At 36.3% G+C, this 12,979-nt stretch overlaps 1 protein-coding gene across 5 annotated transcripts in view; it reads right to left on the bottom strand.

Annotated features, from left to right (window-relative positions):
* Positions 1 to 1,085: 1,085 nt before the first annotated feature.
* ARMH1 (armadillo like helical domain containing 1) overlaps positions 1,086 to 12,979 on the bottom strand; it is a 26,290-nt gene continuing 14,396 nt past the window's right edge. For 3 of the 5 annotated variants that reach the window (XM_026707237.2, XM_087929800.1, XM_087929801.1), the window contains 7 exons: positions 11,549 to 11,633; positions 9,736 to 9,858; positions 8,767 to 8,839; positions 7,233 to 7,362; positions 6,172 to 6,249; positions 3,050 to 3,164; positions 1,086 to 2,564 (listed from right to left, as the gene is read on the bottom strand). In XM_026707237.2, coding sequence (XP_026563022.1) covers positions 2,494 to 2,564; positions 3,050 to 3,164; positions 6,172 to 6,249; positions 7,233 to 7,362; positions 8,767 to 8,839; positions 9,736 to 9,858; positions 11,549 to 11,633 — 675 coding nt within the window. In that variant the 3' untranslated portion in view covers positions 1,086 to 2,493. Of the gene's footprint in view, positions 2,565 to 3,049; positions 4,573 to 6,171; positions 6,250 to 7,232; positions 7,363 to 8,766; positions 8,840 to 9,735; positions 9,859 to 11,548; positions 11,634 to 12,979 lie in introns of those variants that run through there. The other 2 variants (XR_015742849.1, XM_087929802.1) reach the window with 2 other exon arrangements.

Genomic DNA, 12,979 nt, shown 5'->3' with positions numbered 1-12,979 from the left:
GTAGCCTAGGCTAGAATACACCGATCTACTACTGATAGAACATCAGCCGATAGAAGCTCCCCGAAGGCAGAGTCACCAGCCGCTTTGGCCGGTAGAAGCGGCCTCAGGGCAAGCGCCCACGCACACTCCCCTCGCCACGGGGCCGTTTCTATCGGCCGATGAAAGCTCTCCAAAGGCAGAGTCACCAGCCACTTCGGGGCGAGGTGTGGCTGCCCATGTCCCCTTGTCATGAGGCAGTGTCTTTCGGGCGATGGAAGCTCCCCAAGGGCAGTCACTAGCCACTTTGATTGGCCAGTAGAAGCGGCCTCAGGGGAGCGCCCACGCATACTCCCCTCACTGCGAGGCCGCTTCTATTGGCCAATGAAAGCTCCCCGAAGGCAGTCACCAGCTGCTTCGGAGCGAAGCGTGGCTGCCTGTGTCTCCTCGCCATGAGGCAATGTCTTTCGGGCGATGGAAGCTCCCCAAGGGCAGTCACCAGCCACTTTGATTGGCTGGTGGAAGCGGCCTCGGGGCAAGGGGAGTTTGCATGGGCACTCGCCCCCGAGGCCACTTCCACCGGCTGATCAAAGTGGCTGGTGACTGCCCTTGGGGAGCTTCCATCACCTGAAAGACACTGCCTCATGGTGAGGGAGTGTGCGTGGGTGCTCCTGTCATGAGTGACCCGTGGGCAGCCACGCCCGCCCCCAAAGCAGCTGGGGACTCTGCCTTCGGGGACCTTTCATTGGCTGATAGAAACGGCCTCGCGGCAAGGGGAGTGTGTGTGTGTGGGTGCTTGCCCCGAGGCCGTTTCTACCGGCTGATCGAAGTGGCTGGTGACTGCCCTTGGGAAGCTTCTATCGCCCAAAAGACACTGCCTCATGGTGAGGGGAGGCGGGCAGCCACTCCTCGCCCCAAAGCGGCTGGTGACTCTGCCTTTGGGGAGCTTTTGTCGGCTGAAACGGCCTTGTGGAGAGATACGTGCACATGGGGCACTCTAGGTGGGGGAGGAAATTAAGTCACCCCCGAAAAGACAGCCTAGCCGTTTTTTCAGGGGTCAAAAAAAAATAAGGCCCGGCCTTATTTTGTGAGAAACACGGTATCTTGTAACATCTTCAGTTTTAATCATGCTTCCCCCCCATCCATATAAATTTCATAACTGTCTTATCTAGATCCTGAAAAAAAAATAATCAAATTTTATAGGTATTGTTTGGAAATATAATAATTTTGGTAGTATATTCATTTTTATACCCCTATTTGGCCTAATAATGATAGTTGTAATTTTTCCCAGTTGTTTAGATCTTTATCTGTAAACGTAGTTTCATGTTAATTATTCTCTTTTATGGAAGAGCACCTTCCTGTTAGCCAAATTCCTAGGTATTTTAACACTTTGTAATCCCAATTTCCTTTCCAATTCTTTTTTTCTGACCACCTGTCAAATTTTTGGTTATTATTTTTGTTTTATCTTTATTAATTTTTAGTCCTGCTACCATTCCATATTCTTCTAATTCTTGTAATAAATAGATACCTGACTCCATTGGTTCTTCAACAAAGAAGACCATGTCATCAGCAAACACCTATACCTTATATTCTTCTTTCTTACTCTTCAGTCTAATTATTTCCTTCCTTTATCTGATCTGATTCAAAAGCATATATTTTTAATAATAAATGCTGTTAGAAAAGATGTCATGTTTCAATTATTTTCAGACCAAATAAATAATCTTTATGAATTTGATGAGTGAATTTATGAATTTGAGGAAAAACTATTTTCAGAGTAGACAGCTGTATTCCAGTTGTTAAATTGTAAGCTCATTCCAGCTGGAATAATGAAAATTATGATTTAAAACATTTAGTCAACAAGTCGCGCTACCTACTGTGCATTAAGGTTGACTTTTAGCAAATGTATGTATAATTGGAAAGTTTATGTTCTTGGTTATACAGGCTATAAGAGAATGCAGCAGAAACTATGTATTCATATAAGTATTTAAGCAAATAAATTAATCTGAAGGTAAGTATAATCTTGAAGTACAAATTAAATTCAACAACTCAATGCAATTTTATTTAACATAGATATTCCGTTTTCTCTTTTAGAAGGTAGGTTAGTTGTACAAGGAGCTGTTCCACATTAATATATAATTCATAATGATATGAATTAGGTTGGGCTATAAAACTGGCCAAAAATTATCCAATGGTAAAAGCCATTTTTATTCCTTAAATTTTCCTGAGCTTTATCTCCTTCAGTGGTATTGAACCATTGCTATTTGTTGTGAGATTATGGGAACTATAGTTTAGTACAATCTGTGTACTGCAACAGATGAGAAAATTAGTCAAGTAATTATCTAGTCAATGAAAATAGAAATCATCTGTCCCAATGTCGCGAATGCCACACAGTTTGCACTGCAGTTACATTCTTCACAGGGATGCATTAAAAGATTTTGAAAAAGGTACTTTTTGCAAAGGGTGCAGAAAAATGGAGAGAAGATTAAAATCAACAATAAGCCTAATACTTGAATGAAATTAAGCAAGTGACTCAGAAAGTACTTCACTGTCTTCAGATTGCCATTCTTCTTCAGGGCTTGATTCTGTCTCTAGGTTGGGAGAAAAATAATTTCAGTCCAAAAAACCCAAAACAATTTAGTCTTGAATCTATTACTAAAGCATTGAACTAATTTTAAGCATGTATGTATATGCATACCTATGTATACACATGAACACTGTTCATTTCAGATCAGAGATTGGTGCCGCAGAAATTAAATATCAAATGACTATAGATCAGGTTTTTTGCCATAAAGTTATATCAGAGATATGATTTTATCCATTTTGGGTTGTCAGCTGGTATTTCCTTCCACAGGTTTTATATACACAAATACGTACAAAAGGATATATAAAAATACCGCTTTTCATATTTTTATTGCTTGTTTAATCTAAGCAGTTTATAAATTTAGCTGTAAATTATGTGTTAAATGCTTTTTTGATTCTGCATCAACGGAGAATTTACAATTCCATAACTTGTATATACAATTTTGTATATATGTTTCTTGTAGACTTTTGCCCATGACTGCAAAAAGTATACCTGTAAAAGAAGTTTCTCCTTTAGCCAAACAATCTGCTGGAATATTGACTATATTGGTAGCAAGTATATCAGCCTGTACAGCGTCCATATTCAAGTACAAATTTGCAGCATCTTGCTGAGAAAAGGAAAATGTTCATTTTAATTTGAAAACATGCAATTCACGAATGACTCATGTCTGCCTGTCGCAAAACCATTAACACTAAATTCTTTACTCACTTTCCTAACTCGAATCCCATGATGATTATCTATAGCACAAATTACTGGAAACAAAGCAAGTTCATACAAGTGCATCAATTGATTTCACTTTGATACATGGGCAAGCATATGAAGCTTTTTCAATGGAACGTTAACAGGTCTTACTGTAATTGTTATGCTGCAGTTTAATTAGACATGAACATGCATATGTGAATCAGATTAATGTCCTAGTCCTTAAATTGGGGGTTTGATGGCCTCAGTCTTTTGATCACATTGTACATGCCGACTGTGACTAATGAAGTAGGGGAAAAAATCTGTTTTTCATGTGCTCGCTCAGTGTCTTGTCACCTTTCAATTATATTCCATACACCAGAAGAATACTGAGAAATAAAGTAATGTAAATCGCTTAGCCAATTCTGTAATCATGACTAGTCTTTGTTTTAACTCCAATTAAATCTATATGGCTGCTGGGAACTACAGTTTCCTAACATCTGAAAGGCAAAATATTTCCACTCTTGGTCTTGGTAATGGCAAATTTCAGTAATCTTATCTAGATAATTAACTTGCCTTTGATCTCAATCTACAGCATGCTATGTGTTGTATTTATGCATAATTGGTAGTAATCCAGGTCTTGTCTCTGGATTCTCAACATTCTACAGGGAGTGTTTTTTGCAAATGATTATAAAATGACAAGGCTTACTTAATATGGCACACTATTATGGACAGACATTATGTTCCATAGGTTTACAGATGTGTCCTTTATCCTTTTAAGCAGTCAGTTCCCTTTGAAAGAGCTGTTAATACAAATAAATACCAGGGCATAATTTGATCTTCCCCATTAATGAATTATTTTGAAATGGAGAAGATTCTAAAGACTTTTGAAAGGAAAAATATGCCAAATAAACAAATTCAATTATAATACAGCGTGTACCAAAATTGCAAAGCAACCTCTGCTAAATATGGTTAATGAAGCTGTATAGCAAGAATTCTGTGAGCGAGAGAATATTCACCCATGAGCCAGTATTGCAAACTTGACAACATATTGGAGTAGGGATATGCCAGAAAATAATGACATTACAAACAAATGGACAATAAAGTCATATAGTCATATGCCTAAGGCAAACAACAGAAATCACTATTTCTACCTTTCTGTCCCACTGTTAAGCTTCTCCCACCAATTTTGGTCAATGGACTTTTGGCCATTTTTTTCCTAGCCTTAAGCCTATGCCTATGTTGTGTTTATCCAATAGCCACTGCTGAGCAGCATTGGTTTTATGCCTTGCCAGGTTGAAGTTCTTACCTTTCTTTAAATCTAGAAACCACTACTGCTGTGGGGCAATCATGCAAAACAAAATCGAAATTGAACAGATTTAGGGACTGTTTAAAAATACCTAGTAGGGAGATGAGAATAATGTTTCTTCTGAATGTAATTAGGAAAGATGGGAATAGAAAATTAGGAAAAACTCATTTTTTTGTTTTAATGAAATGTCCTTTTCAATATTGTCAGTTAAATTTCTCTGAATGTACATCCCTCTGCAATGTAGACTTTAAATATTACTATGTTTGTTAATAGTAGAATAATTTTATACATTAATATTAAGCTATTTTCACTGTACCAATATAAACAACTTTTTAAAGAAAAATTAGTATAATTTTTTTAAAAATATATATAATATCTGGATTTTATTAAATGCTGATATTCTGATTTTTTTTGTCATGGTAGTATTTGTTTAGTCTGTTTTCCCTCAGTGATAACAGATAACAGATAATCAGAGTTGGAAGGGACCTTGTAGGTCATCTAATCCAATCCCCTGCACAAGCGGGAGACCCTACACCATTTCTGACAGATGGGAGTCCAGTCTCTTCTTGAAAGTCTCAAGTGATGGCGCTCCCACGACTTCCAAGGGCAAGCCGTTCCATTGGTTGATTGTTCTCACTGTCAGAAAGATTCTCCTTATTTCCAGGTTAAATCTCTCCTTGTTCAGTTTTCATCCATTATTCCTTGTCTGGCCTACTGGTGCTTCAGAAAATAACTTGACCCTTCCTCTCTGTGGCAGCCCCTCAAATATTGGAACACTACTATCATGTCTTCCCTGGTCCTTCTCTTCACTAGACTAGCCATGCCTAGTTCCTGTAACCATTCTTCATATGTTTTAGTCTCCAGTCCCCTAATCCTGGTTGTTCTTCTCCGTACTTTTACTAGAGTCTCAGCATCTTTTTATAGTGTGGTGCCCAAAACTGGATGTAGTACTCTAGGTGTGGTCTTGCTAAGGCTTTACAGAGTGGTATTAGAACTCCACTTGATCTTGATTGTATCCCTCTGTTAATGCAACTTGGGATTGCATTAGCTTTTTTGGCTGCTGCTGCACACTGCTGGTTCATATTTAGCTGGTTGTCCATTAAGACTCCAAGATCCCTCGCAGTAACTGCTATTGATTGGTTTCACCCAGTCTATATGTGTGCTTTTGGTTTTTCTTGCCTAAGTGTAGGGTTTTACTTTTCTCTACATTGAATTTCATTTTGTTAAATATGGCTCAGTGTTCTAGTCTGTCGAGATCCATCTGGATCTTGAGCCTATCTTCTTGGGTGTTAGCTATTCCTGCCAGCTTAGTGTCATCTGCAAATTTGGTAAGTTCCCCTTCTAGTCCCTCATCTATGTTGTTAATGAAGATATTGAAAAGTACTGGGCCTAAGACGGAACCTTATAGCATCCCATTGCTTACTTTCCTCCATGTAGACTTAGACCCATTAAGGACTACTCGTTGAATAGTCCTTAATGCGATATAGTACTTAGCAGCTATTGAAATATGTTTTAAAAATACACGTTGATTTTAATCCTTAATCCTGCCCTTAAAATATAAAACTTGGTACTTAAAATTGAAAATCCATCAGGCAAGCACAATATATACAGGATTGATAACACATACCATGAATAGCTCGAACAATTTTTCTCCCATGGCCCTCCGAACGTAGTTCTCAATCACTATAAACATCTGTACAAAATACTACAAGGAAACATCAGTCCAGCTATAAGAAAAAGCATCACAATTTTGCAAACATTTGAAACATCTACGAAGTGTTTTCCAAAGCATCTTCTTGCCTGAATTAATAAAATAGCTGTGTCATTTGGAAAGCTAACTTGTTTCTGTATCACTATGTGTATCCACTGGCAACCCATTTTGCTGGGTCTCTTGCTATGTGTGCATATGCAAGCAAGCAATGGCAGCGTTTGAAACAGTAGCAACTACTCCAAGGAAAGAATGCTTTAAAAAAACCCTCTTTTTTATGACCTTGTAAGCCCTTGCTTTAGGGAAGAGTTGAGATGACTGGATGGAGCTGAGCATTTACTGGCTGGATGTCCTTCCTGACACCACATGCAATGTTTTCAGCAGGCATTTTTTCTTTGTGCCCTAGCAGAGAAACATCTGCCACTATCTAGGATTGAACTCTCTCTTTCTGAGTAGGTTTCTCTCAAAGGATGCTTCTTCTTCTTCTTCTTTTTCTTCAGCGTTTGTCTCGCGCTCGGGCGAGGTCCGCTAATGTCCTTGAGTACTGCTTCCACACCTCTCTGTCTGTCTCAAAGGATGCTTCACTTGTACTAAATCACTGTATGAAGTTTCCCTTTCAAACTATTTGCTCAATTAAAGCATTATGTAGGAATTCTTAGGCAGGTTTAGTTGGTATTTTGTTTTTCACTTCATGTGCTTGTGCTAAAGAGGAGAGGGAGATGAGGGGAGCTTTACTCACTATCAGCAGTTTTAAAACAAAAACTATAGAAATATCATTCTGCCAGCTTTGCTTAAATATGGAAGCAATCCCTTTTCTACACAAACATGTTTCCTCCCCGTCCATCTTGTACTTTGTCATAGCTTGATCTTGCTTCTATTGAGTTCAACTACCATAATCCCAAATGCATATACAAACTCAGTTACAGAAATGACAAGAATAAGCTACATCCAGTCATCCCTTAGTTCCAAATGGTACTTGCCTCTAATGTGATGCTAGCTTGTCTTTGACCGTTGGTGTGGTCCTTGTTGCCCATGGCACACATAAGGCCATGTACCACATTCAAAGAGATCAGCTCCTCAGCCACTTCTCTAGACTCCCGGGCCAGAATTCTGGGAGGGGAATATTGAATAGTTTACAACTAAAATACTAACACAGACTGTTTTGTAAGGTCTGAATGAATGGCTGGTGTTTCAGTTTAACACTGAAGTATTTTATGAAGTAATAGTTCAAATAATGCAGGTTACACATAGCCTGACCCTCCCAGCACTCAGAACAAGTGAGACAGAAATGTTTTTTTCTCTATCTTTTTGAATGGGTCATTAAAGAACAAAGGGCTGCTTGGAGTTTCTACAAAATCTATTTAGCCCCTTAAACCTACACAAATCTCACAGAACACTAAATAAATAAATACATCAGATTTTCTTTGGTACTATTCCATTTGCTCTTTCCCCTGTAACAGCAGCAGCAACAAAAATAACAATCCTGTAATTGGTTTTTTTAAAAAAGATGAAATAATAACAAGAACAGCATAGTTTAAATGTGATTGCACCCTTTTCTGAGTAAAAAGCAGCAATTGGACCAGATTTTGCTACTATCACTTATCAGTAAAAATAATAAAATTATTTTTTTTAAATAGTAAAAAAAGAAAAGAAAAAGGACTCCCACTTGGGAGTGCAGCAAAGCCTGATATAGCCCTTGAGCGGAGTTGTGCACATTGTGCACTCTACTATAAAACATGTATTACATTGCATAATTTAAATGATTTAACACCACCTAAAAATCACTTATTTAAATAACCACTTTACCGTTCAACAATGATAATTTAAACAATTAAATATGCCTTCTTCAGGATATTAGTAAAGCTCCGAACTACTCAATAATACTGTCTCTGTAGAATAACACTGTAATAAGTGCATGGTAATGCTGTCCATATTGCAATGTTAATCACATGTCAACATGGTCAGGATACCAACAGAGGTCCAGACAAAATAATAAGTACTCAGTAATACTGTCCATATTTAATAAAACTGCCATATGTAATAATATTACAATTACACGGATCCTTGTAAATGACTACTGATATATCATTATTAATTTGGATCAATATAATTTCTAAAAAAGTATGTCTTAATTATTTCAATTATTTAATTATCCCCTCCTCCAGAACTACCCTTTTCTATCTTCCATTACAATAACATTTTATATATTGAAAGGTACAAATATTTAAATATATCCATCCCATTAAACAGTATTTGCTTCTTTTCCTTTTCCTTTGTAACTGTGATAAAAGTCTTAATTTTTAAAGCATTATAGGAACAATGGCCTTCTCCACTGTACCAAGCAGGAATACAGAAAACAAGTACTTTTTTTCTTTAAAAGGTATCTGAAGAGTGTCTGTATCATACGTGTTCTGGTTTTTGCTTGGACCTGGTGGTTTCTTGTACCTCCTCTGCTAGAGGAACAGTTATTTCAAATATTTAGACAGTTAGTTCCAGTAACTAAAAATTTCTTACCCAATGGTTTTGGCTGCTGCAGCTTGCTGAACATATGCTGGCAAGGATTCCATCAGGCGCAAAGATCCTGCTTCTGAACAGATGATATAATATAGAAATCAAATACAGTACCCCATCGCTTTTCCAAAGTTTTGTTTTTGATTTGAGTAGGAGCCAGGTAGAACATTCTTAATCAGATTTCCCAAGAAAAACATTTCCAAATTCTCCACCTTTTAAGCAGCAGCAGTATTAGACATATATAGCTATTTTTCATTTCAGTAGTAAAGTAGGGACTTTGATTTTTTTCTTTCAGCAATGTTGTTTGTTTTCCTTTGAATAACACAGTCCTGTCCCCAGATTCCCAGCATATGCAACTATAATCAATGGTGAAGTTTTATAATGGGATCTATCTCCTCAGAACTGCAGGCTTAAGTTTCTGAAGATTTGGAATCTGATGGACCAATGGTAAAAAGTTTAGTTAGATAACATATATATTGCTTCCTCTGATAGCAAAATATTTCCCTCTCCTCATGCAAATACAGATATAACTGCAGATAGTCCTCAACTTATGACCACAATTGAGCCCAACATTTATGTTGCTAAGTGAGAAATTTGTTAGTGAATTTTGTCCCATTTTAGGTCCTTTCTTGCTACAATTAAGTGAATCACTACAGTTAGGCTAGTAACACGGATGTTAAGTGAACCTGGTTTTCCCATTGACTTTGCTTATCAGAAGCTCACAAAAGATGATCACAGGACCCTGGGACACTGAAACCTTCATAAATATGAGACAGTTGTCAAGCATCTGAATTTTGATAACATGACCATGGAGATGCTGCAATGGTTGTAAGTGTGAAAAGTGGTCACAAGTCACTTTTTTCAGTGCCATTATAACTTTGGTCACTAAATGAACTGTTGTAAGTCGAGGACCACCTGTATAAAAGTAGGAACCATCTTCCATACAGACAAATTGAAATACTACAATATTACCTTCCAAAATTCTTGCTTGCATCTTGGCTGTCTCCTGCCTTGATGGCTTTAGTAATGAAACCAAGCCTTTTAGCAGAGCTGGTCGCACAACATAGGCCATAAGGTCCTTGATCAGTTGAATAGCTACAAGAAGGAAGGTATCAAAATTCCTATTTTGCCAGAAGCTGGTTTTAATTATACAGTATCTCTTATACAATGCAGCTTCAGTTTTTCTCATAGACTCTGGTGGATGGAACAGAACCCATTATACCATTTAGCTCTGATTCGTTATGGTCTTATTTCATTAAAAAGGGTCTGCTATTAAGGATACTGACATATATGAAATATGCATGGAAACATTAGATATTATAATGGCCTATAATGATGGAGGTGTTACAGAATACTAAAGACACCCTGTTTGAATTCAATTCTTGGTAACTACTTCCATGTTAATTTTCATATCAGCCTTACAAATGTGGATTGCTACTTCTCCCAGCATGGCTTTTTTAAAAAAAACCTATAAAGTAATAATTTAGTTCATAACTCAGGAGGTAGCCTTCTATTCAAGTACTATCTAGGGTTGACTTTGTCCAACTTGCAAGATCAGCCAAGAATAATACTTTGGATGTCATACTTTGGATGTCATGTCATTAAGTTGCAAATCTGTTTTCAGGGGAAAAAAATAAACCAACTGATCAGTACAAAGGTATTTCAAAATAGCATAACCAGCCCTTGTCACAATCAGCTATTACTGGCTAAAACAATTATGATATAATTTATCTTTAGATTTTCTATCTTATCCCTTAAGGAGAACTAAGTCCTTTTAAAACAAATTTATTAAAAACTTATAATTCATTTTTGTTTTGTTTAATGAAAGTATCAATTAAAAATGAAGCTATATGCAGTCTAAAATTTATCTTAATAAAAAGATCATTATGACATGATCATTCAGTCATGAATTCCCAGCCAATAATTGGACATGTCCTTACAGTGTGTTTTGTGTTTTGACTTCTTTATTGAGAGAAATCAGCACAGTATAAATGTCTTTTTAAAAAATAGAATTAAGGGGGAAAGTCTAAAATAATACTATCAAGCTGCACACTGCAATCCCTTTCATTTTGAAATACTGTATAAAGCAAAACAGTGGATGAAAAGTGAAAATATAAAAGAATCAAGGAAATCTATTTGTAGTAAAATAAATAATGAATTTATATAAGCTATCACCCCAGACAGGGTTGTATTCTAACCCTAGTGTTTATTTAATTTTTATGTCAATGATTTACCAGGGTTTCTATTTTATTATTTTATTTTATTGATAAGGCTGCAAGATTAATCAACAAATAAACTACTACAACTACTACGGTACATTATTATCATATCCAGAGGAAGAGTATACAGCACTCATAGAGGATGCATGCATCCCCTTTTACATTCCTGATGATATATCTTAGCTTTTAGGATCAATATAGGCTAGGACTAATGGAAAATGTAGAAAGGTAAGGAAATATACATAAGAGATTTTTATAAAATCTGTTAATGTAGAATAAACAAGAGGTAAAACTCCAATGAAGATATGCAATATTGTGGTTCTTATAGATTCAAATAAACTCATACTTATGTAGTTAAAAGAGAATAACTAATTTACAACTGCTCATTGACAAATTTTGAGAAACTGATGCTAAATTACACTTCTCAATCTAAAGACATGACCTCCAAAATGTACATGTAAATACAGGAAACAGATACAGGGAATCTTTTCAAATGTTTGAAAGAATCTTGAGAAATTAGCTGGGAAAACACCTGGATAATGAATGCCAAAAAAGCAAAGTTTTACCTTCATATTGTACCTCAAAATTCAGAGAGCGAAGCACACTCAGCACAGAATCAACAATGCTCGGATGGGCTTTCCCCACAATTGACTGGCAAATTAAAGAAGAAATAGAGGAACGTTATTTCCCAAATTGGATTTTGTGAAATAATATTAGAATAGCAATAGCAATAGCACTTAGACTTATATACCACTTTATAGTGCTTTCCAGCCCTCTCAAAGTGGTTTACAGAGTCAGCATATTGCCCCCAACAATCTGGGTCCTCATTTTACCCACCTCGGAAGGATGGAAGGCTGAGTCAACCTTGAGCCATTCAGGTTCGAACTCCAAATTTATTTATTTATTTATATTTATTTTTCACATTTTTGAACTGCCCATATATCTCAGAGAGGGAATGCATGTGCCCAATTAATTTGGAAAATACATGTCAGAAGCATGTAAATATTTAGATTTAGCATGTTCCAGTAGATACCACTTTGACCAACAAAGCTGAATTCCTTTCTACCACAGATTACCTATTTGCCTTGAACAATTCTGAACCTGCTTTTAGTATTAATTTTATTTATTTATTTTATTTCTGATCTGTGAGTCTGGGTAGCATAAAGAATGCCAAAACATAACTAAGCCAAAAAATAAAATGATCTTGCATACAACACAAAAGACTAAAACAATTAAAAACCATGTATCAGGAGATGACACAAGGCAAAGTGCAAGAGACAAAACAGTAATGGTATCATATATATTTTTAGTTTTAATAATCTCTATTTTAATGCTGTTTTTTTTATTTTAAATGCCTGTTTCTATATACCTATGTATTCTTGTTAATCACCTATTGTACATCACCACGTGTCACTTTTCATGAAATGGAGGTGCTATATAAATTTGATTAATAAATACATTATAAATATTCAAATTATATGTAAATGTATAATGGCAAATGGTGCCACTCACTGAAGTTACCTTTGCAGGTACATATATCATTAAAAGCATGCATATAAAGTACTTTAAAAATTAAGCACATTGAAGAAATATGCCTGAGAAATAAATACCTCTGGCAAAGAACTCTTAAGTAGATATTAAAGCAGAGCATAAATTTCAAGAATTATGCACAATGGTTTTAAAATATTTCACATGTCCAATAGAACAATAAAGTCAAATTTCCCCAGATATGGAGTACCCTCATAATGGTGCAAGTTGCCAGAAGGCACAGTTACATTTTATCTTTATTGAAGTTATGTCATTCTTCAGATGAAAAATAGTAGCTGGCTGAAGAACGTCCAGTGGTTATTATTTGAGTAGTGATTTGAACCCATGATTTCTTAAAATTAATTTTACTAAGGATATGAAAGGCAAATCTTGGTTGAGCAGCTAACAACTTCCTGGCATTAGTTCTGTTAATTGTCACGCTTTTGCTGAATAAGGTATTGATATAACAT

This window comes from Pseudonaja textilis, chromosome 3 (assembly GCF_049901715.1).
Source record: "Pseudonaja textilis isolate UNSWEBS1 chromosome 3, rPseTex1.2, whole genome shotgun sequence".
Lineage (NCBI taxonomy): Eukaryota > Metazoa > Chordata > Lepidosauria > Squamata > Elapidae > Pseudonaja > Pseudonaja textilis.
The sequence above is the reverse complement of the archived record's forward strand: the minus strand, read 5'-3'. Positions and strand labels throughout refer to the sequence as shown.